Genomic DNA, 26,398 nt, shown 5'->3' on the forward strand with positions numbered 1-26,398 from the left:
TTCTTCTTGTTCTAGTCTGGCTGCACATTCTTCTGGTTCTAGTCTGGCTGCACATTCTTCTTGTTCTAGTCTGGCTGCACATTCTTCTTGTTCTAGTCTGGCTGCCTGTTCTTCTTCTTCTTCTTGTTCTAGTCTGGCTGCACACTCTAGTTCTTTTTCTCTTTCCCTGTGCTCGAGCTCAAATTTTCATTGCTTCAACTTTGTCTTTCGTTCTAACTCCCCTAGTGGCACATCTACAGGATGTACTCTACCACCCGTAGGACCCATTTCATCAACCTCCCTCTCCGGCAGGATATCATCAACCTTCCTCTCCGGCAGGATTTCATCAACCTCCCTCTCCGTCAAGATTTCCTCCTCCACCAAAGCAACACGATCAACTCTGACTACTGCTTTTGGATGGCCAGATGCCACCTTGATGTCATAATGCTTTGCAATGACAAGCAGATTCACTTTGTACATTTATCTAGATTGTCCCATGTAGGGTTTTCAAAAAATGCTTTACTGACTTAATTTTTTATTTTATTACTTTGTTTGTTCATGCAACTTTCAAAATTATTCCACCAACAGTGGAGCTTCAGAGAAAATGACTAGAGTGACTACCATACTCCGGGGAAACAAGATCCTGGACGAGCACCCATTTTGTTACGTTCCCACAAAACAAACTCAAAATGTCGCTCACAACAAAGTGAACTAACAAAGAAAATCACTGACAACCAAACAGAAAAGGGTTCTAAAGACTCTCACCATGGATGCCTTCTTCCATATGTTTGGGGAGTCTCCCATATGCCTTTTGGCGAACACCAAACATGTTTGCTTATTTTTTTCTGGACACTCTTCCGTAAAGCCCAGCTCTGTGGAGTCTATGGCTTAAAGTGGTCCAATGGACAGATACTCTAATCTCCGTTTTGGTCTCTATTGTCGTGTCTTTGGCTATGCCGGATTAAGTGATAATACGTGTGTCACGTCTAATCAAAGTGGGTGGAATCAGGCGCAGATAGCGATATGAAAGTTTATTCTCCGGTGAACAAGAAACACGGTCAACCCAATACACACAGGGTGAACAATCCAACACAGGATAAAAGACGAATCGGAGAACAAGAACACAAGATACACCGACAGACATAGATGACAAATAAACAATCCCGCACAAAACAAGGGCGGGACAACCTACTATATATACAGACACTAATAAACTAAACAACACACTGTGATGGAATTTAGACCTCTATAATCAATACACGGACACAGACCTCCATCCTTCTTCTTCACAAAAAATAAACTCGAGGAGACGGGTGATATGGAGGGCTGAATGTACCCCTGTCCCAGCGATTCAGAAACATATGTTTCCATCGCAACTGTCTCCTCCTGGGACAATGGATACACGTGACTCCTAGGAAGTGCAGCGTTTTCCAGAAGGTTTATCCTTCTGTAGCTCAGTTGGTAGAGCATGGCGCTTGTAACGCCAGGGTAGTGGGTTCGATCCCCGGGACCACCCATACGTAGAATGTATGCACACATGACTGTAAGTCGCTTTGGATAAAAGCGTCTGCTAAATGGCATATATTATTATTATTATTATTATTTATCGCGCAGTCCTCTAGACGATGAGGTGGTAATTGGGTCGCCTTCCCTTTACTAAAGGCGATAGCCAAATAGGCATATTCAGAGGTAATGCGCACGGTGGAAACTTGGTCTGGACTCTCCACCGTCGTCGCACCAACGGCAACTACTATACACCTACCTGAACACTCCTCTGACCAACCCTTAAGAGCCCCTGTCGCCAGGAAATCACCGGGTTGTGTTGAGCTAACCAGGGAATCCCCAACACCACTGGAAACGCAGGTGAATCTATAAGGAACAGGCTAATCTGCTCCTTATGATCACCCTGCGTTACCATGTCCAGTGGCACCGTAGCCTCCCTAATTACTCCTGACCCTAATGGTCGGCTATCTAAGGAGTGCACGGGGAAAGGTCGATCTAACGACACCAGGGGAATCCCTAGCCTTAAGGCAAGCCCACGATCCATAAAATTCCCAGCTGCGCCTGAATCGACTAGCGCCTTATGCTGTAGAGAGGGGGAAAACCCAGGGAAAGAAATCAATACAAACACATGACCGACAGGAAGCTCTGAATGAGTCTGGTGCTTACTCACCTGGGGTGATCGAGCAGTGTTCTGCCTGTTCTCCCGACTCCTAGACGAGTTCCTCCAGCACCGGTCGGACGTGTGCCCTCGTCGACCACAACTGGTGCAGGAGGACACTCCTCCTCCGGCCCCCCTCGAAGCCGTACCTCCTAATTCCATAGGGATAGGGACAGGGGGGCTGGGGATAGGAAATGACAAGACCTGATCCGAACCCCCGCGAGCAGCCAGCAGGTTGTCGAGACGGATAGCCAGATCGATAAGTCCATCCAGTGTGAATGTTGTGTCCCGACATGCCAGCTCCCTGCGTGGTCCTCCCTGAGACTACATCTAAAATGATCAATCAAGGCCCTGTCGTTCCATCCTGCTCCTGCTGCCAAAGTCCTAAACTCTAAAGCAAAATCCTGTACGCTCCTCGTCTCCTCGCAGGTGGATGGTCAAAAACAGCTCGGAATCGGCGGGTAAACTCTGGGTAATTATTCTTAGCCGAGTCGGGACCATTCCACACTGCGTTGGCCCACTCGAGGGCTTGCCCAGTCAAGCAGGAGACTAGGGCGCACACACTCTCCTCTCCAGAGGGATCAGGACGCACGGTAGCCAGGTATAGTTCCAGTTGAAGGAGGAAACCCTGGCACCCAGCCGCCGATCCGTCATACTCCCGTGGGAGTGTCACCCGAAGAGCCCCGGAGCCAGATGTGGTCGCAGAAACAGTAGGTGCTGGAGAAGGGGTTGCTAGAGATGAGGTGGGGAGGCCACTCCTCTCCCATCGATCCATTCTTTCCATCATTTGGTCCATAGCAGAACCAATCTGGTGAATCACGCTGGTATGATGGAGGACCCTCTCCTCCATCGATGGGAGAGGAGACGCTGCTGCTCCTGCTGATTCCATGGGTGGTGCGGGATTCTGTCACGTCTAATCAAGGTGGGTGGAATCAGGCGCAGAGAGCAGATAGCGATATGAAAGTTTATTCTCCGGTGAACAAGAAACACGGTCAACCCAATACACACAGGGTGAACAATCCAACACAGGATAAAAGACGAACCGGAGAACAAGAACACAAGATACACCGACAGACATAGATGACAAATAAACAATCCCACACAAAACAAGAGCGGGACAACCTACTATATATACAGACACTAATAAACTAAACAACACACAGGTGAAACCAATCAGACAAAACCAACAGATACACGAAAAGGGATCGGTAGTGGCTCGTAGGACGGTGACGACGACTGCCGAGCACCGCCTGAACGGGCAGGAGAGCCAACCTCGGCGGAAGTCGTGACAACATGCTATTCTATAAAATTAATTCACCTGATTGAGCTAATCATGTAAATGTAATTAACTAGAGAGTCGGGCACCACAAAATAGTATTTATAGAGCTGCTATCTTCCAAATAAACTCTTAAAGACCTAGTAATATTTTACATCAATATCAGTCAATATCAATCGTCGTCTTAATTCAGTCTCATCTGAAAGTTGTATTTTCTTGGTTATCTGCACCTGGCCAACAATTTGAATCAGCAATACAAAATTGGATTTAATTATTTATTTACTAAATACCTAACCAATCACACAGAATTACACATACACATAATTAAATCATAACTTGATTATAAATTACGTCATAAAGGAAAACGTCCCTGGCGGGCGGAACAGATATGACAGCTTGTTACACAAAAGAAAAGGGCTGGGTTTGAGTGAAAGATCGGGAAGACTGAGGGACACAGGGAGAAGCTGTTCTATCGTAAATACAGTATCTGATTAATTTTAAATTACCGCCCATTTGGAAAAGGAAAATGCAATAAATATTTACTCTGAGCTGCGCTTTGGTAGGTTGGTGGTAGATGGAAGGCCGTGTTGCGGATACCGTTGTAGTAACATCGTTGGGTGATAGACGGGATACCCTGTCTGTTCCTTCCTAACCCTCGTTGCATCTGCTGTTGTTAACTCAACGGCTAGGAGGTATCACTTCTGTAGTGATAAAGAGTTCAAAGTTCATACCTTTCGCAACCAAAGCTCACGCTGATGTTAGCTTAATTCTGTAGTTATTATCTGAACCATTCTGACATCGGACCGTCGTCCTACATCCTCGGAACAGGAGGTTATATTGTCATCAAGGGGCAGGCCACTGATGGAGCAGAACCCTATCTTATGAGAACCCAGATTTCACATTTTAGAAGCTAAAATCACATTTCATCCCATCACAACTAATTTCATATTCAAACATTTAAATTGAACAACAATTTCATGTGAATCCGATAACTCTGATGTGTAGACTTTCCACTGTAGAGTTTGTCATCTTATCATTGATGAGAATGTCTCAGATGACAACCGAAATGACATCATATTCATTAAGTAGTAAAGTTAATTTCCCCCTACCTTCTGACGTTTTTAGAATCTCTATGTTAACCAAGTTTTTTTTGCAAATGTAACCTCAGTAGGGTAGAGAGAGGAAAAAGGGGGAAAGAGGTATTTATGACTGTAATAAACCTACCCCCCAGGCCAACGTCATGACACTTTGTTACCTCTCTAAATAATGCTCTCCTTGCCTGGTACGTGAGTTTTTTGTGGGCAGCCCTCTCTTGGCAGGTTTGTTGTGGTGCCATATTCTTTCCATTTTTTTTATAATGGATTTAATGGTGCTCCGTGGAATGTTCAAAGCTTCAGATATTTCTTTATAGTACTTCTCCACAACTTTGTTCCTGAACAGTTTGGAGAGCTCCTTGGTCTTCATAGTGCCGCTTGCTTGGTGGTGCCCCTTGCTTAGTTGTGTTGCAGACTCTGGGGCCTTTCAGAACAGGTCTACAGTTAAAGTCGGAAGTTTACATACACTTAAGTTGGAGTCATTAAATCTAGTTTTTCAACCACTCCACAAATTTCATGTTAACAAACTACAGTTTTGACAAGTTGGATGGGAAGTCTACTTTGTGCATGACAAGTAATTTTTCCAACAATTGTTTACAGACAGATTATTTCACTTATAATTCACTGAATCACAATTCCAGTGGGTCAAAAGTTTACATACACTAAGTTGACTATGCCTTTAAACAGCTTGGAAAATTCCAGAAAATTATGTCATGGCTTTAGAAGCTTCTGATAGACTAATTGACATCATTTGAGTCAATTGGAGGTGTACCCGTGGATGTATTTCAAGGCCTACCTTCGAACTCAGTGCCTCTTTGCTTGACATCATGGGAAAATCTAAAGAAATCAGCCAAGACCTCAGAATAACAATTGTAGACATCCACAAGTCTGGTTCATCCTTGGGAGCAATTTCCAAATGCCTGAAGGTACCACATTCATCTGTACAAACAATAGTACGCAAGTATAAACACCATGGGATCACGCAGCTGTCAAACCACTCAGGAAGGAGACGTGTTCTGTCTCCTCGAGATGAATGTACTTTGGTGCGAAAAGTGCAAATCAATGCCAGAACATCAGCAAAGGACCTTGTTAAGATGCTGGAGGAAACAGGTACAAAGGTATTTATATCCACAGTAAAACGAGTCCTACATCGACATAACCTGAAAGGCCACTCAGCAAGGAAGAAGCCACTGCCCCAAACCCGGCATAAAAAAGCAAGACTACGGTTTGCAACTGAACATGGGGACAAAGATTGTACTTTTTGGAGAAATGTCCTCTGTTCAGATGAAACAAAAATATAACTTTTTGGCCATAATGACTTTCTTTATGTTTGGAGGAAAAAGGGGGAGGCTTGCAAGCCGAAGAACACCATCCCAACCGTGAAGCACGGGGATGGCAGCATCATGTTGTGTGGGTGCTTTGCTGTGGGAGGGACTGGTGCACTTTACAAAATAGATGGCATCATGGGCAAAATGGCATAAGGGCAACAAAGTCAAGGTATTGGAGTGGCCATCACAAAGCCCAGACCTCAATCCTATATAAAAATTTGCAGGCAGAACTGAATGAGCGTGTGCGAACAAAGAGGCCTATAAACCTGACTCAGTTACACCAGCTCTGTCAGGAGGAATGGGCCAAAATTCACCCAGCTTATTGTGAGAAGCTTCTGGAAGGCTACCCGAATCATTTGACCCAAGTTTTAAACAATTTAAAGGCAATGCTACCAAATACTAATTGAGTGTATGTACACTTCTGACCCACTGGGAATGTGATGAAAGAAATAAAAGCTGAAATAAATCATTCTCTCTACTATTATTCTGACATTTCACATTCTTAAAATAAAGTGGAGGTCCTAACTGACCTAAGACAGGGAATTTTTGCGAGGATTAAATGTCAGGAATTGTGAACAACTGAGTTTAAATGTATTTGGCTAAGGTGTATGTAAACTTCTGACTTCAACTGTATATATACTGAGATCAGATTGCACACAGGTGCACTTTATTTAACTAATGATGTGACTTCTGAAGGTAATTGATTGCGCAATATCTTATTTAGGGGCTTCATAGCAAAGGGGTGAGTACCTATGCACGCCTCACTTGTCCGTTTATTTTTGTTTGTTTTTTGAAAGAAGTTATTATTTTCATTTCACTTCACCAATTTCGACTATTTTGCGTATATCCATTAGATGAAATCCAAATAAAAATCCATTTAAATTACAGGTTGTAATGCAACAAAATAGGAAAAACGCCAAGGGGATGAATACTTTTGCAAGGCACTCTATAGGTCTATAGGTATATAGGTCTATAGGTCTTTAGGTATATAGGTCTATAGGTATATAGGTCTATAGGTCTTTAGGTATATAGGTCTATAGGTATATAGGTCTATAGGTCTTTAGGTATATAGGTCTATAGGTATATAGGTCTATAGGTCTTTAGGTATATAGGTCTATAGGTATATAGGTCTATAGGTCTTTAGGTATATAGGTCTATAGGTATATAGGTCTATAGGTCTTTAGGTATATAGGTCTATAGGTATATAGGTCTATAGGTCTTTAGGTATATAGGTCTATAGGTATATAGGTATATAGGTCTATAGGTCTATAGGTCTATAGGTATATAGGTCTATAGGTCTATAGGTCTATAGGTCTATAGGTCTATAGGTCTATAGGTCTATAGGTATATAGGTCTATAGGTCTATAGGTCTATAGGTCTATAGGTCTATAGGTATATAGGTCTATAGGTCTATGGGTCTATAGGTCTGTAGGTATATAGGTCTATAGGTATATAGGTCTATAGGTCTATAGGTCTATAGGTCTATAGGTATATAGGTCTATGGGTCTATAGGTCTTTAGGTATATAGGTCTATAGGTATATAGGTCTATAGGTCTATAGGTCTATAGGTCTATAGGTATATAGGTCTATGGGTCTATAGGTCTGTAGGTATATAGGAATATAGGTCTATAGGTCTTTGCTGTTGGTTCATTGATTGAGCAGAGATGCTTACAGTTCGTCTACAATGGTAAATTGGTATTTGATTTTTAATCTAGTAATAGGGATGTTATATATTTTGATAATTAATTGGTTGACACATTACCTTTTGCTACTGTGTACAGAATATCTCACCACTATGCATTTCCATGTCCTACCCTCTCTATTTTATTCATTTCTTGAGCACGCAGACAGGCTGTCAACAGTTTAGTGAAATGTTTCACTGCGAAAACATGTTACTGTCGATGTTCAGATTTCACTTGGTTTCCCAAATTAAGCACGGGGTAGCTGTAGGAACAAGGTTGGAGAGCCCATGGCTTACAGAGTACTGGGTAGCTGCAGGAACAGGGTTGGAGAGCCCATGGCTTACAGAGTACTGGGTAGCTGTAGGAACAAGGTTGGAGAGCCCATGGCATACAGAGTACTGGGTAGCTGCAGGATCAAGGTTGGAGAGCCCATGGCATACAGGGTTTGGGCAGAGTATCACCTGGTGGGAAACTACTAAAACAGTGGAGTGGAATAAGTGTGGTTATATTTATTTCTCAGCAACTCATAATGAGCACATGCTCTGCTATAAAACTGAGGTAGCCTACAAAACGGCCGGCCTACATTGGCTGTTCCAGTGCATAGAAAATATTTAGATTTTATTCAGTTAAGTTCAATTATATTCTTCTTACTATAAAATAATTTATGTAAAATAATGGCAAGGGACGTATAAGCATATCTTGTCTGCTAAATGAACATGCCCACAGCATGGAGCATAGCCAGATAACATACAGTACAGTAGGACAACATTTGGACTATGTTTGACTATGCTAGTACTGGTTTGTAGTACTGGTCCTCCTGGTTTGGGGGCTTATCTAAATTTATGAATGGGCAGCTCCAGATAGCCCAGAATAAGCTGATCAGGGTAGTATTGAAGGTGCGTCCACGTACGCACATAGGCAGGAGCTGCTTTCAGGAACTAAACTGGATGCCTGTTGAGGCTAGGGTGTCCCAGATTAGACTAGCTTTAGTTTACAGGAGTATTTATGGTCCTGCGCCCAGATATCTAAGTGATTACTTTCCCCGTGTTAGGGATGCACACAATCACAGCACCAGATCAGGTGTTTCTGATGTGTGCTTATACAGGTTCAGGAGTAATGCTGGGAAAGGTACTTTCTTGTATACTGGAGCCTCAGAACGGAATGAGTTGCCTTTTCCTATAAAAACAACGTCCTCTCTGGGTAGCTTTAAAAATAAAGTAAAAATGTGTTTGATGTGTTCTGTGCCCATATAAATAACCCCTATGATGTAACTGGAATGATGAGACAGATGTTCTTCTATGTTATTGTTTTATTATTTCACTGCCATACTGTGTTTGATGTCTTCTGTGCCCATATAAATAACCCCTATGATGTAACTGGAATGATGAGACAGATGTTCTTCTGTGTTATTGTGTTATTATTTCACTGCCATACTGTGTTTGATGTCTTCTGGGACCACCCATACGTAGAATGTATGCACACATGACTGTAAGTCGCTTTGGATAAAAGCGTCAGCTAAATGGCATATATTATTATTATATATTATTCTGTGCCCATATAAATAACCCCTATGATGTAACTGGAATGATGAGACAGATGTTCTTCTATGTTATTGTTTTATTATTTCACTGCCATACTGTGTTTGATGTCTTCTGTGCCCATATAAATAACCCCTATGATGTAACTGGAATGATGAGACAGATGTTCTTCTGTGTTATTGTGTTATTATTTCACTGCCATACTGTGTTTGATGTCTTCTGGGACCACCCATACGTAGAATGTATGCACACATGACTGTAAGTCGCTTTGGATAAAAGCGTCAGCTAAATGGCATATATTATTATTATATATTATTCTGTGCCCATATAAATAACCCCTATGATGTAACTGGAATGATGAGACAGATGTTCTTCTATGTTATTGTTTTATTATTTCACTGCCATACTGTGTTTGATGTCTTCTGTGCCCATATAAATAACCTCTATGATGTAACTGGAATGATGAGACAGATGTTCTTCTATGTTATTGTTTTATTATTTCACTGCCATACTGTGTTTGATGTCTTCCGTGCCCATATAAATAACCCCTATGATGTAACTGGAATGATGAGACAGATGTTCTTCTATGTTATTGTTTTATTATTTCACTGACATACTGTGTTTGATGTCTTCTGTGCCCATATAAATAACCCCTATGATGTAACTGGAATGATGAGACAGATGTTCTTCTATGTTATTGTTTTATTATTTCACTGACATACTGTGTTTGATGTCTTCTGTGCCCATATAAATAACCTCTATGATGTAACTGGAATGATGAGACAGATGTTCTTCTATGTTATTGTTTTATTATTTCACTGCCATACTGTGTTTGATGTCTTCCGTGCCCATATAAATAACCCCTATGATGTTTTTTTTTCATTTTTTTTTTCACCTTTATTTAACCAGGTAGGCTAGTTGAAAACAAGTTCTCATTTGCAGCTGCGACCTGGCCAAGATAAAGCATAGCAGTGTGAACAGACAACACAGAGTTACACATGGAGTAAACAATTAACAAGTCAATAACACAGTAGAAAAAAAGGGGAGTCTATATACAATGTGTGCAAAAGGCATGAGGAGGTAGGCGAATAATTACAATATTGCAGATTAACACTGGAGTGATAAATGATCAGATGATCATGTACAGGTTGAGATATTGGTGTGCAAAAGAGCAGAAAAGTACATAAATAAAAACTGTGGGGATGAGGTAGGTGAAAATGGGTGGGCTATTTACCAATAGATTATGTACAGCTGCAGCGATCGGTTAGCTGCTCAGATAGCTGATGTTTGAAGTTGGTGAGGGAGATAAAAGTCTCCAACTTCAGCGATTTTTGCAATTCGTTCCAGTCACAGGCAGCAGAGTACTGGAACGAAAGGCGGCCGAATGAGGTGTTGGCTTTAGGGATGATCAGTGAGATACACCTGCTGGAGCGCGTGCTACGGATGGGTGTTGCCATCGTGACCAGTGAACTGAGATAAGGCGGAGCTTTACCTAGCATGGCCTTGTAGATGACCTGGAGCCAGTGGGTCTGGCGACGAATATGTAGCGAGGGCCAGCCGACTAGAGCATACAAGTCGCAGTGGTGGGTAGTATAAGGTGCTTTAGTGACAAAACGGATGGCACTGTGATAAACTGCATCCAGTTTGCTGAGTAGAGTGTTGGAAGCGATTTTGTAGATGACATCGCCGAAGTCGAGGATCGGTAGGATAGTCAGTTTTACTAGGGTAAGCTTGGCAGCGTGAGTGAAGGAGGCTTTGTTGCGGAATAGAAAGCCGACTCTTGATTGGATTTTCGATTGGAGATGTTTGATATGGGTCTGGAAGAAGAGTTTGCAGTCTAGCCAGACACCTAGGTACTTATAGGTGTCCACATATTCAAGGTCGGAACCATCCAGTGTGGTGATGCTAGTCGGGCATGCGGGTGCAGGCAGCGATCGGTTGAAAAGCATGCATTTGGTTTTACTAGCATTTAAGAGCAGTTGGAGGCCACGGAAGGAGTGTTGTATGGCATTGAAGCTCGTTTGGAGGTTAGATAGCACAGTGTCCAGTGACGGGCCGAAAGTATATAGAATGGTGTCGTCTGCGTAGAGGTGGATCAGGGAATCGCCCGCAGCAAGACCAACATCATTGATATATACAGAGAAAAGAGTCGGCCCGAGAATTGAACCCTGTGGCACCCCCATAGAGACTGCCAGAGGACCGGACAGCATGCCCTCCGATTTGACACATTGGTGAACCAGACAAGGCAGTCATCCGAAAAACCGAGGCTACTGAGTCTGCCGATAAGAATCTGGTGATTGACAGAGTCGAAAGTCTTGGCAAGGTCGATGAAGACGGCTGCACAGTACTGTCTTTTATCGATGGCGGTTATGATGTCGTTTAGTACCTTGAGTGTGGCTGAGGTGCACCCGTGACCGGCTCGGAAACCAGATTGCATAGCGGAGAAGGTACGGTGGGATTCGAGATGGTCAGTGACCTGTTTGTTGACTTGGCTTTTGAAGACCTTAGATAGGCAGGGCAGAATGGATATAGGTCTGTAACAGTTTGGGTCCAGGGTGTCTCCCCCTTTGAAGAGGGGGATGACTGTGGCAGCTTTCCAATCCTTGGGGATCTCAGACGATATGAAAGAGAGGTTGAACATACTGGTAATATGGGTTGCGACAATGGCGGCAAATAGTTTCAGAAATAGAGGGTCCAGATTGTCAAGCCCAGCTGACTTATACGGGTCCAGGTTTTGCAGCTCTTTCAGAACATCTGTTATCTGGATTTGGGTGAAGGAGAACCTGGAGAGGCTTGGGCGAGGAGCTGCGGGGGGGCCGGAGCTGTTGGCCGAGGTAGGAGTAGCCAGGCGGAAGGCATGGCCAGCCGTTGAGAAATGCTTGTAACTGGAATGATGAGACAGATGTTCTTCTATGTTATTGTTTTATTATTTCACTGCCATACTGTGTTTGATCTTTCATTTCATGACTGCCGCATTCCTAGACCCATTCTATGGACTCAGGAGAAAGTGACATTTCGCACAACATCTGTGGGCAGTTTCAGTGGAGTTGATATAAAGTCTCGGACAGTGCGCTCTGCTGTCATTCTCTGGTATCACTGAGAAGATGAGATTGTCCCAACACTGTACATCAAGGTTTCTATAAGTTGTTTGTGCTCCCTTTGCACCACCTCTACCTTGCCAGGAACAGAGTCTACATGACCTTTCAGTACCGTTTTCTCTTTACTAAGATCATCGATCTGCCATTGGCTGAATTCTAGACTGGCACATAATGCATTGATGTCCTCTCGTAGTACTGTCGTGGCCAAAGGTTTTGAGAATGACACAAATATTAATTTTCACAAAGTCTGCTGCCTCATTTTGTATGATGGCAATTTGCATAGACTCCAGAATGTTATGGAGAGTGATCAGATGAATTGCAATTAATTGCAAAGTCCCTCTTTGCCACGCAAATGATCTGAATCCCACAAAAAGCATTTCCACTGCATTTCAGCCCTGCCACAAAAGGACCAGCTGACATCATGTCAGTGATTCTCTTGTTAATAGTGTTGAGTGTTGACGAGGACAAGGCTGGAGATCACTCTGTCATGCTGATTGAGTTCGAATAACAGACTGGAAGCTTCAAAAGGAGGGAGGTGCTTGGAATCATTGTTCTTCCTCTGTCAACCGTGGTTACCTGCAAGGAAACACGTGCTCTCATCATAGAATTACAGGCTCTCGGTAGATACGCCCAATAGAATTACAGGCTCTCGGTAGATACGCCCAATAGAATTACAGGCTCTCGGTAGATACGCCCAATAGAATTACAGGCTCTCGGTAGATACGCCCAATAGAATTACAGGCTCTCGGTAGATACGCCCAATAGAATTACAGGCTCTCGGTAGATACGCCCAATAGAATAAAAAAGAAAAACGATTGTTTACTCCTGCCTGTTATATTGAACTATTTGCCACAAACAATTTTTTCAAAATCGGACACAATTAACTTGTGTTGACACAAAGCCTGTCGTCAATGTTAGTCTGGTGTCCTCAGATTTTTCAAGAGATTGTATGTCAATTTAATTTAAAGACAATATATTTCAAACACCCTTAAATTCAAGTTTTCTGAATAGACAGATAAGAAGATGAATTGAGTGGAATATGTGGTCTTTCAATATTGTTGACTCTAAGAGGCAGTTTCCCTAATTTACATTGGCGAAACATAGAGAATCTCCATGTACAGTGCTTTTCAGTCTAGGACAAGGCTTAATCTGTATCTGGGAAACTGGCCCAAGAAGTTACAGATTCTGGTTCAATGATCCATCATTTCTAAGTTATGATGTATTGTATAGAACAGAATAACTTTGTGATGATCGGTAAACATTTTCTCTTGCTCTGTGTGGGCCATGTAGTCAGTGTCTGTGAGGTGTTGTGTCCCTGTGACCCAGTTATAGATTAGCTTCCCTGTACTGACCCATATTGACCAGTACCCACCTGTACTGACAAGTAATGACCGGTATTGATCTGTACTTACCCGGACTGACCCATACTGATCCGTATTGACCCGTACTGACTCATACTGACCCTAACTGACCCGTATTGACCCCTACTAATCCTAACCCCCAATCAACCCCGTGCTGACCCGTACTGACTCATACTGACTCATTCTGACCCCTAACCCCTATTGACCCGTATTGTTCCGTATTGACTCATACTGAGCCCAACTGACCCTAAACCCTATTGATCCCTACTGACCCATATTGACCCGTACTGACCAGTATTGTGTTAAGAAGCAGAGCTTCGTGATGACAGAGACACATTTTCTCTTGCTCTCTGTGGGCCATGTAGTCAGTGTCAATCAGGTGTTGTGTCTCTGTGACCCAGTTTTGTCCGGTATTGAGTCTTAATGACCCATATTGAACTGTACTGAGCCGTATTGACCACTACTGATCCGTATTGACCCATACTGATTCATACTGACTGGTATTGACCAGTAGTGACCCGAACTGACCCGTACTGAACTGTACTGACCTGTATTGAATTGTACTGACCCATACTGACCTGTACTGACCCGTATTGAATTGCACTGACCTGTATTGACCCGTACTGACCTGTACTCGCCCGCATTGAATTGTACTGACCCGTATTGACCCATACTGACCCGCATTGAATTGTACTGACCCGTATTGACCCGTACTGACCCGCATTGAATTGTACTGACCCGTACTGACCCGTATTCAATTGTACTGACCCGTATTGACCCGTACTGACCCGCATTGAATTGTACTGACCCGTACTGACCCGTATTGAATTGTACTGACCCGTATTGACCCGTACTGACCCGCATTGAATTGTACTGACCCGTACTGACCCGTATTGAATTGTACTGACCCGTATTGACCCGTAATGACCCGTATTGAATTGTACTGACCCGTATTGACCCGTAATGACCCGCATTGAATTGTACTGACCCGTACTGACCCGTATTGAATTGTACTGACCCGTATTGACCCGTAATGACCCGTATTGAATTGTACTGACCCGTATTGACCCGTACTGACCCGTATTGAATTGTACTGACCCGTATTGACCCGTAATGACCCGTATTGAATTGTACTGACCCGTATTGACCCGTAATGACCCGCATTGAATTGTACTGACCCGTATTGACCCGTACTGACCCGTATTGAATTGTACTGACCCGTATTGACCCGTAATGACCTGTTCTGTGGTGGATTAGTGAAAAAGGATCATGTCACGACAAGGCAGCTCCAGACATTCTTCTTAATTCATCTCCTCTTTTTTTTCTCTTGCTCTTCTCTCGTTACCTCACAGTGTCCCAGAGAATTATTGACAGTGAGTTCTCTGATTTTGACTGCGAGGACGGGATCGGTGTCATAGCAGGTAACCAAACCACGACAAAACAGGTTTAATGGAGTTCCAATCCTAGCCATAACCATGTACTCTATATCTATATCAAAGTCAATATCCCAGTCAACATGTTATTACTATTATTATCAGAAATTAGAACACATACCTCTACACATATATATATACATACTGTCTACACACAACAACAGAACAGCATCCATAGAATTCCATAAATCATAATAATGTAGAGGTCTCTTTACTTGGACACAATCAGTCCTGGGTTCCTATACTATTCTAAATATCCCAACCACTTTCACATACACTACCGTTCAAAAGTTTTGGGTCACTTAGAAATGTTCTTGTTTTTGAAAGAAAAGCTCATTTGTTCATTAAAATAACATCAAATTGATCAGAAGTACAGTGTAGACATTGTTAATGTTGTAAATGACTATTGTAGCTGGAATATCTACATTGGTGTACAGAGGCCCATTATCAGCAACCATCACTCCTGTGTTCCAATGGCACATTGCATTATCTAATCCAAGTTTATCATTTTAAAAGGCTAATTGATCATTAGAAAACCCTTTTGCAATTATGTTAACACAGCTGTGCTGATTAATGAAGCAAATAAACTGGCCTTCTTTAGACTAGTTGAGTGTCTGGAGCATCAGCATTTGTGGATTCGATTACAGGTTCAAATTGGCCAGAAACAAATAACTTTATTCTGAAATTCGTCAGTCTTTTCTTGTTCTGAGAAATTAAGGCTATTCCATGCGAGAAATTGCCAAGAAACTGAAGATCTCATACAGCGCTGTGTACTACTCCCTTCACAGAACAGCACAAACTGTCCCTAACCAGAATAGAAAAAGGAGTGGGAGGCCCCGGTGCACAACTGAGCAAGAGGGCAAGTACATTAGATTGTCTAGTTTGAGAAACAGACATGTCCTCAAATGGCAGCTTCATTAAATAGTACCCGCAAAACACCAGTCTCAACGTCAACAGTGAAGAGGTGACACCGGGATGCTGGCCTTCCAGGCAGAGTTCCTCTGTCCAGTGTTTATGTTCTTTTGTCCATCTTAATCTTTTTTTTCTTTTTTTGCTGGCCTTGTTGGAAGAGTTGCAAAGAAAAAGCCATATCTCAGACTGGCCAATAAAAATAAAATATTAAGATAGGCAAAAGAACAGACACTGGACAGAGGAAGATTGGAAAAAAGTGTTATGGACAGACAAATCGAAGTTTGAGTTTGAGGAACATTCGTGAGATGAAGAAAAAATGAAAGATGCTGGAGGAGTGCTTGACGCCATCTGTCAAGCATGGTGGAGGCAATGTGATGGTCTCTGGGTGCTTTGATGGTGGTAAAGTGGGAGATTTGTACAAGGTAAAGGGATCTTGAAGAAGGAAGGCTCTCACTCCATTTTGCAACACCATGTCATACCCTGTGGACGCTGTTTAATTGGAGCCAATTTCCTCCTACAATAGGACAGTGACATTTACATTTACATTTAAGTCATTTAGCAGACGCTCTTATCCAGAGCGACTTACAAATTGGTGCATTCACCTTATCCAAGAGCACAGCTCCAAACTATGCAAGAACTATTTAGGGAAGAATCAGTCAGCTGGTGTTCAGTCTATAATGGAGTGGCCAGCACAGTCACCCGGATCTCAACCTTATTGAGCTGTGGTGGGAGCAGCTTGACCGTATGGTACGTAAGAAGTGCCCATCAAGCCAATCCAACTGGTGGGAGGTGCTTCATGAAGCATGGGGTGAAATCTCTTCAGATTACCTCAACAAATTAACAACTAGAAAGCCAAAGGTCTGCAAGGCTGTAATTGCGGCAAATGGTGGATTCTTTGATGAAAGCAAAGTTTGAAGGACACAATTATTATTTAAATAAAAAATCATTATTATAAACCTGTCAACGTCTTGACCATATTTCCTATTCATTTTGCTACTAGTTTCATACATGTCTTCATGGAAAACAAGGACCTTTCTAAGTGACCCCAAACTTTGAATAGTAGTGTACATTCCATGCAATGAAAAGACAAATAATTTAACACTTCAAGGTTCATGGAAATACAGTGACAGTCTTAAACACAGCCGGGGGAAGTTCAATCTCCACTCCCTGTCTCTCCCGATCCACTCCCTGTCTCTCCCGATCCACTCCCTGTCTCTCCTGATCCACTCCCTCTCTTTCCCCCTGCACTCCCTCCCTCCCCTCCCACTCTTCCCTCTCTTTTCCCTCTGTATCCCCCTCCTATCCCCTCTCCCCCTCCAATTCCTCTCTTCTCCCTCCTATCCCTCAATGTCCCCCTCCACTCCCTCTCTCTCTCCCCTTCCTATCCTATCTCCCCCTCCACTCTCTCTCTCTCCCCCTCCTATCCCACTCTACCCCTTCAATCTGTTTTTTTTGCCGTCAATACCCTCTCTCAATACCCTCTCTCTCCCAATCCAATCCCCCTCTCCAACTCCACTCACGTTCTCTGCCCCTCCACTCCCACTCCCTCCTCATCCTCTGCCCCTCCACTCCCACTCTCTCCTCCTCCTATCCCCCTCCAATCCCTCTCTCTCCCCCTCCTATCCCCTCTCTCTCCCCCTCTACTCCCTATCACTCCTCCTCTCCACCTGCACACTCTCTCTCACCCTCCACTCCTCTCTCTCCCACTCCTTTCACCCTCTCTCATGCCCTCACCTTTTTCTCCCCCTCTTATCCCCTTTCCCCCTCTATGCCCTCTCTTTCCCCTTCCACTCCCCCTCTCTTTCCCCTTCCACTCCCCCTCCACTCCCTCTCTATCACATTCCTCACCCTCTCTCTCCCTCTCCTGTCCTCCACTCCTGCTCTCTCCCCCTCCACTCCATCCCTCTCCCCCTCCACTCCCTCTCCCTTCCCCACTCCTGCTCTCTCCCCATCCAATCCCCCTCTCTCCCACTCCCGCTCTCTCTCCACTCTCTTTCCCACCCCAGTCCCTTCTTCCCCCCCAAATCGCCCTCCAACCTCTCTCCCCCCTCCACTCCCTCTCTCTCCCCCTCCTATCCCGTACTCACCCCCCTACTCCCTTTCTCTCTCCCTCCAATCCCCTTCTCACCCCCACTCCCTCTCTCCCCCTCCTATCCCCTTCTCACCCCCACTCCCTCTCTCTCCCCCTCCACTCCCTTTCTACCCCCCTTCTCACCCCCCCACTCCCTCTCTCCCCCTCCTATCCCCTTCTCACCCCCACTCCCTCTCTCTCCCCCTCCACTCCCTCCTCTCCCCCTCCACTCCCTCTCACCCTCCACTGCCTCCTCTCCCCCTCCACTCCCTCCTCTCACCCCAGACGTCCTCCTCTAACCTGTCTGTCCTCTCCTCCCCAGACGTCCTCCTCTAACCTGTCTGTCCTCTCCTCCCCAGACTTCCTCCTCTAACCTGTCTGTCCTCTCCTCCCCAGACTTCCTCATCTAACCTGTCTGTCCTCTCCTCCCCAGACTTCCTCCTCTAACCTGTCTGTCCTCTCCTCCCCAGACTTCCTCCTCTAACCTGTCTGTCCTCTCCTTCCCAGACTACAGACACAACGGCAGGGACTTCCAGAGCTCCACGCTGTCTGTTCCAGAACAGGTCATGTCCTCCAACTACACCTCCCACTCTGACATGGCCAGGACCTGGTCAAGGTCGCCAAGTCTTCCCCCTCCACAGAGGTACAGTAAACCAATCCTAACCCAAACCCTAACCTCCCAGTCTGCCAAGGTCAAGACCCAATCACAGTCGTTCAGTGTTCACCCTCCACAGAGGTACAGTAATCCAACCCAAACCCTAACCCTAACCGAAACCTAACCCCAATCCCTAACCCCTAACCCCTAAACCCAACCCTAACCCCAACCCCAACCCCAACCCTAACCCTAACCTCCCAGTCTGCCAAGGTTAAGACCCAATCACAGTCGTTCAGTGTTCACCCTCCACAGAGGTACAGTAATCCAACCCTAACCCTAACCGAAACCGAAACCTAAACCCCAACCCCTAACCCCTAACCCCTAACCCCTAACCTAACCCTAACCCCAACCCTAACCCCAACCCCAACTCAAACAACTTTCTCTATGTCCCATTTAGTCGGAGTTTGGACCACGGCATGCGAGGGGGACCGCTTTCTTTTAGCTCAGGTCGGATGGACCGGCATCGCTTGTCTGAAGACTGCTACTCACCAGACAGGTACAAAAACCATTCACACTATGTAGCCTACGCAGCTACGCATGCATACACACTATGTAGTCTACACAGCTACGCATCCATACACACTATGTAGCCTACGCAGCTACGCATGCATACACACTATGTAGTCTACACAGCTACACATCCATACACACTATGTAGTCTACACAGCTACGCATCCACACACACTATGTAGCATACACAGCTACGCATCCATACACACTATGTAGCCTACACAGCTACGCATCCATACACACTATGTAGCCTACACAGCTACGCATCCATACACACTATGTAGCCTACACAGCTACGCATCCATACACACTATGTAGCCTACATAGCTACACATCCATACACACTATGTAGCCTACACAGCTACGCATCCATACACACTATGTAGCCTACACAGCTACGCATCCATACACACTATGTAGCCTACACAGCTACGCATCCATACACACTATGTAGCCTACACAGCTACGCATCCATACACACTATGTAGCCTACACAGCTACGCATCCATACACACTATGTACCCTACACAGCTACACATCCATACACACTATGGGTTGGGGTTGGGGTTAGGGTTTTTTTAATTTATTTTTTTATTTCACCTTTATTTAACCAGGTAGGCTAGTTGAGAACAAGTTCTCATTTGCAACTGCGACCTGGCCAAGATAAAGCAAAGCAGTGTGAACAGACAACACAGAGTTACACATGGAGTAAACAATTAACAAGTCAATAACACAGTAGAACAAAAGGGGAGTCTATATACAATGTGTGCAAAAGGCATGAGGAGGTAGGGGAATAATTACAATATTGCAGATTAACACTGGAGTGATACATGATCAGATGATAGAGACATGATCATTACAGATAGAGATATTGGTGTGCAAAAGAGCAGAAAAGTAAATAAATAAAAACTATGGGGATGAGGTAGGTGAAAATGGGTGGGCTATTTACCAATAGATTATGTACAGCTGCAGCGATCGGTTAGCTGCTCAGATAGCTGATGTTTGAAGTTGGTGAGGGAGATAAAAGTCTCCAACTTCAGCAATTTTTGCAATTCGTTCCAGTCACAGGCAGCAGAGTACTGGAACGAAAGGCGACCGAATGAGGTGTTGGCTTTAGGGATGATCAGTGAGATACACCTGCTGGAGCGCGTGCTACGGATGGGTGTTGCCATCGTGACCAGTGAACTGAGATAAGGCAGAGCTTTACCTAGCATGGCCTTGTAGATGACCTGGAGCCAGTGGGTCTGGCGACGAATATGTAGCGAGGGCCAGCCGACTAGAGCATACAAGTCGCAGTGGTGGGTAGTATAAGGTGCTTTAGTGACAAAACGGATGGCACTGTGATAAACTGCATCCAGTTTGCTGAGTAGAGTGTTGGAAGCGATTTTGTAGATGACATCGCCGAAGTCGAGGATCGGTAGGATAGTCAGTTTTACTAGGGTAAGCTTGGCAGCGTGAGTGAAGGAGGCTTTGTTGCGGAATAGAAAGCCGACTCTTGATTTGATTTTCGAATGGAGATGTTTGATATGGGTCTGGAAGGAGAGTTTGCAGTCTAGCCAGACACCTAGGTACTTATAGGTGTCCACATATTCAAGGTCGGAACCGTCCAGTGTGGTGATGCTAGTCGGGCATGCGGGTGCAGGCAGCGATCGGTTGAAAAGCATGCATTTGGTTTTACTAGCGTTAGGGGGGGTTACTGGGTGAACACTAAACGACTATGACTGGGTCCTGGTCTTGGCAGACCTGGAGGTTAGGGTTAGGGTTAGGGTTAGGATTGGATTACTGTGCCTCTGTGGAGGGGAAAGACTTGGCGACCTTGACCAGTTCCTGGCAATGTCAGAGTGGGAGGTGTAGTTGGAGGACATGACCTGTTCTGGAACATACACACTATGTAGTCTACACAGCTATGCATCCATACACACTATGTAGCCCAAACAGCTACGCATCCATACACACTATGTAGAAACCCTATGTAGACCCATTGTAGTCTGTGTGAATAGTTACTTTTTCACAGCAACATGAACCTATAGAATGAACAGAGAAGCTGATGACTTTATTTTTTTTACCTTTATTTAACCAGGAAAAGTCAGTTAAGAACACATTCTTATTTTCAATGACGGCCTGGGAACAGTGTTCAGGGGCAGAACGACAGATTTGTACCTTGTCAGCTCGGGGGTTTGAACTCGCAATTTTCCGGTGACTAGTCCAACACTTTAACCACTAGGCTACGCTGCCGCCCCACTGTAGTTTTTAATCAAACAGAAGACCCCCTTTCTCCCCTACACCCTGAGATCAAACAGAAGACCAGGGTCGCCCCCTTTCTCCCCTACACCCTGAGATCTGTGTCAAACAGACCTGGGACAAATACCTAAGCGGTTCTTGATTTAGTTGGAACAAATACAATGGAACCAATACAATGGAACCAATACAATGGAACCAAAACAATGGAACCAATAGATGGAACCAATACAATGGAACCAATACAATGGAACCAATACAATGGAACCAATACAATGGAACAAATACAATGGAACCAATAGATGGAACCAATACAATGGAACCAATACAATGGAACCAATACAATGGAACCAATACAATGGAACAAATACAATGGAACCAATACAATGGAACCAATAGATGGAACCAATACAATGGAACAAATACAATGGAACCAATACAATGGAACCAATACAATGGAACCAATACAATGGAACCAATACAATGGAACCAATACATTGGAACAAATACAATGGAACAAATACAATGGAACCAATAGATGGAACCAATACAATGGAACCAATACAATGGAACAAATACAATGGAACCAATAGATGGAACCAATACAATGGAACAAATACAATGGAACCAATACAATGGAACCAATACATTGGAACCAATAGATGGAACCAATACAATGGAACCAATACAATGGAACCAATACAATGGAACAAATACAATGGAACCAATAGATGGAACCAATACAATGGAACCAATACAATGGAACCAATACAATGGAACAAATACAATGGAACCAATAGATGGAACCAATACAATGGAACCAATACAATGGAACAAATACAATGGAACCAATACAATGGAACCAATACAATGGAACCAATACAATGGAACCAATACAATGGAACCAATACAATGGAACCAATAGATGGAACCAATACAATGGAACCAATACAATGGAACCAATACAATGGAACCAATACAATGGAACCAATAGATGGAACCAATACAATGGAACCAATACAATGGAACCAATACAATGGAACCAATAGATGGAACCAATACAATGGAACCAATACAATGGAACCAATAGATGGAACCAATAGATGGAACCAATACAATGGAACAAATACAATGGAACCAATACACTGGAACCAATACAATGGAACCAATACAATGGAACCAATAGATGGAACCAATACAATGGAACCAAAACAATGGAACCAATAGATGGAACCAATACAATGGAACCAATACAATGGAACCAATAGATGGAACCAATAGATGGAACCAATACAATGGAACCAATACAATGGAACCAATACAATGGAACCAATAGATAGAACCAATACAATGGAACCAAAACAATGGAACCAATAGATGGAACCAATACAATGGAACCAATAGATGGAACCAATAGATGGAACCAATACAATGGAACCAATACAATGGAACCAATAGATGGAACCAATACACTGGAACCAATACAATGGAACCAATACAATGGAACCAATAGATGGAACCAATAGATGGAACCAATATATGGAACCAATAGATGGAACCAATACAATGGAACCAATACAATGGAAACAATACAATGGAACCAATAGATGGAACCAATATATGGAACCAATAGATGGAACCAATAGATGGAACCAATACAATGGAAACAATACAATGGAAACAATACAATGGAACCAATAGATGGAACCAATATATGGAACCAATAGATGGAACCAATAGATGGAACCAATACAATGGAAACAATACAATGGAACCAATAGATGGAACCAATACAATGGAACCAATACAATGGAACCAATACAATAGAACCGATACAATGGAACCAATACAATGGAAACAATACAATGGAACCTATAGATGGAACCAATACAATGGAACCAATAGAATGGAACCAATACAATGGAACCAATGCAATGGAACCAATAGATGGAACCAATAGATGGAACCAATAGAATGGAACCAATAGAATGGAACCAATAGATGGAACCAATAGATGGAACCAATAGATGGAACCAATACAATGGAAACAATACAATGGAACCAATAGATGTAACCAATAGATGGAACCTATACACTGGAACCAATACAATGGAACCAATAGATGGAACCAATATATGGAACCAATAGATGGAACCAATACAATGGAACCAATAGATGGAACCAATACAATGGAACCGATACAATGGAACCAATAGATGGAACCAATACAATGGAACCAATAGATGGAACCAATACAATGGAACCAATACAATGGAACCAATAGATGGAACCAATACAATGGAACCAATGCAATGGAACCAATAGATGGAACCAATAGATGGAACCAATAGAAATGAACAAATAGATGGAACCAATAGATGGAACCAATACAATGGAACCAACACAATGGAACCAATAGAATGGAACCAATACAATGGAAGCAATAGATGGAACCAATAGATGGAACCAATAAAATGCAACCAAAAGATGGAACCAATACAATGGAACCAATAGATGGAACCAATAGATGGAACCAATACAATGGAACCAATAGATGGAACCAAAACAATGGAACCGATACAATGGAACCAATACAATGGAACCAATACAATGGAACCAATAGATGGAACAAATAGATGGAACCAATACAATGGAACCAATACAATGGAACCAATGCAATGGAACCAATAGATGGAACCAATAGAATGGAACCAATAGATGGAACCAATAGATGGAACCAATACAATGGAACCAATACAATGGAACCAATAGATGGAACCAATACAATGGAACCAATAAAATGGAACCAATACAATGGAACCAATAGATGGAACCAATACAATGGAACCAATACAATGGAACCAATACAATGGAACCAATGCAATGGAACCAATAGATGGAACCAATAGATGGAACCAATAGAATGGAACCAATAGATGGAACCAATAGATGGAACCAATACAATGGAACCAATACAATGGAACCAATACAATGGAACCAATAGATGGAACCAATAGATGGAACCAATACAATGGAACCAATACAATGGAACCAATAGATGGAACCAATACAATGGAAACAATACAATGGAACCAATAGATGGAACCAATACAATGGAACCTATAGATGGAACCAATATATGGAACCAATAGATGGAACCAATATATGGAACCAATATATGGAACCAATAGATGGAACCAATACAATGGTACCAATACAATGGAACCAAGAGATGGAAACAATACAATGGAAACAATCCAATTTGTAAGTCGCTCTGGATAAGAGCGTCTGCTAAATGACTTAAATGTAAAAATGGAAATACAATGGAACCAATAGATGGAACCAATACAATGGAACCAATATATGGAACCAATACAATGGAAACAATAGATGGAACCAACACAAGGAACCAATATAATGGAACCAAAAGATGGAACCAATAGATGGAACCAATACAATGGAACCAATATATGGAACCAATACATGGAACCAATACAATGGAACCAATAGATGGAACCAATAGATGGAACCAATAGATGGAACCAATAGAATGGAACCAATAGATGGAACCAACACAAGGAACCAATATAATGGAACCAAAAGATGGAACCAATACAATGGAACCAATACAATGGAACCAATAGATGGAACCAATACAATGGAACCGATACAATGGAACCAATAGATGGAACCAATACAATGGAACCAATACAATGGAACCAATAGATGTAACCAATAGATGGAACCAATACAATGGAACCAATACAATGGAACCAATAGATGGAACCAATACAATGGAAACAATACAATGGAACCAATAGATGGAACCAATACAATGGAACCTATAGATGGAACCAATATATGGAACCAATAGATGGAACCAATACAATGGAACCAATAGATGGAAACAATACAATGGAAACAATCCAATTTGTAAGTCGCTCTGGATAAGAGCGTCTGCTAAATGACTTAAATGTAAAAATGGAAATACAATGGAACCAATAGATGGAACCAATACATGGAACCAATAGAATGGAACCAATAGATGGAACCAACACAAGGAACCAATATAATGGAACCAAAAGATGGAACCAATCCAATGGAACCAATACAATGGAACCAATAGATGGAACCAATACAATGGAACCGATACAATGGAACCAATACAATGGAACCAATACAATGGAACCAATAGATGGAACCAATATATGGTACCAATACAATGGACCCAATACAATGGAACCAATAGATGGAACCAATAGATGGAACCAATACAATGGAACCAATACAATGGAACCGATACAATAGAACCAATAGATGGAACCAATAGAATGGAACCAATAGATGGAACCAATACAATGGAACCAATAGATGGAACCAATAGATGGAACCAATAGATGGAACCAATACAATGGTGTTAGGTGACTCGACAAGCAATGGACACTTTGAAGCAGCAGTGATGAAATCAATTTTCACTAAATGTCAATAATATGGACTTCAAAATACATAATAGATCATTTGAAAACATGAATGTGGAATTGTTTAACCATGTCTAAATATCACAAAAATGCACATTATGATATTTCGATGGTATGAGCCCAAATGTAAAGCAAGTGCCGTGCTAAGATCATTCAAATCTGTGGCACAGCCTTTTTTATGAAACACATGAAATCGGTGTGTTCATAATGATTTTATTTTTACCATCAGTATTCCTCGCTCTACCAGAGTGAGATTGATGTGATACTGTATTGTCAATAAGTATGGGAAAGTCCCATGTTTTATGGTCATCAGACGTCCTGAAATATGAGGTAAAACGTTTTTCCTTCGCTTCTGTCATTCAGATGTTTTCAGAGACAAAAACATAGCCTGTTACAGAGTAGGGCTTCGTAACCAGGGATTGGTCCAAATTCACATCGCCACCCGTTTTCATGACGAGACGCTAGTCGCAACGTCCACAGTGAAGAGGGATGCTGGCTTTCTAGGCAGAGTTCCTCTGTCCAGTCTCAGCATTAACAGTAAAGAGGCGACTCCAGGATGCTGGCCTTCTAGGCAGAGTTGCAAA

The 26,398-nt window shown here is 42.9% G+C and overlaps 1 protein-coding gene across 1 annotated transcript in view; it reads left to right on the top strand.

Moving 5' to 3' along the window:
* rims2b (regulating synaptic membrane exocytosis 2b) overlaps positions 1-26,398 on the top strand; it is a 217,864-nt gene that overhangs the window by 95,524 nt on the left and 95,942 nt on the right. The window contains exons 11-13 of the mRNA XM_052471751.1: positions 14,870-14,938; positions 18,441-18,576; positions 18,986-19,084. Coding sequence (XP_052327711.1) covers positions 14,870-14,938; positions 18,441-18,576; positions 18,986-19,084 — 304 coding nt within the window. The remainder of the gene's footprint in view (positions 1-14,869; positions 14,939-18,440; positions 18,577-18,985; positions 19,085-26,398) is intronic.

Source organism: Oncorhynchus keta, chromosome 19, assembly GCF_023373465.1.
Source record: "Oncorhynchus keta strain PuntledgeMale-10-30-2019 chromosome 19, Oket_V2, whole genome shotgun sequence".
NCBI classification, from domain to species: Eukaryota; Metazoa; Chordata; class Actinopteri; order Salmoniformes; family Salmonidae; genus Oncorhynchus; species Oncorhynchus keta.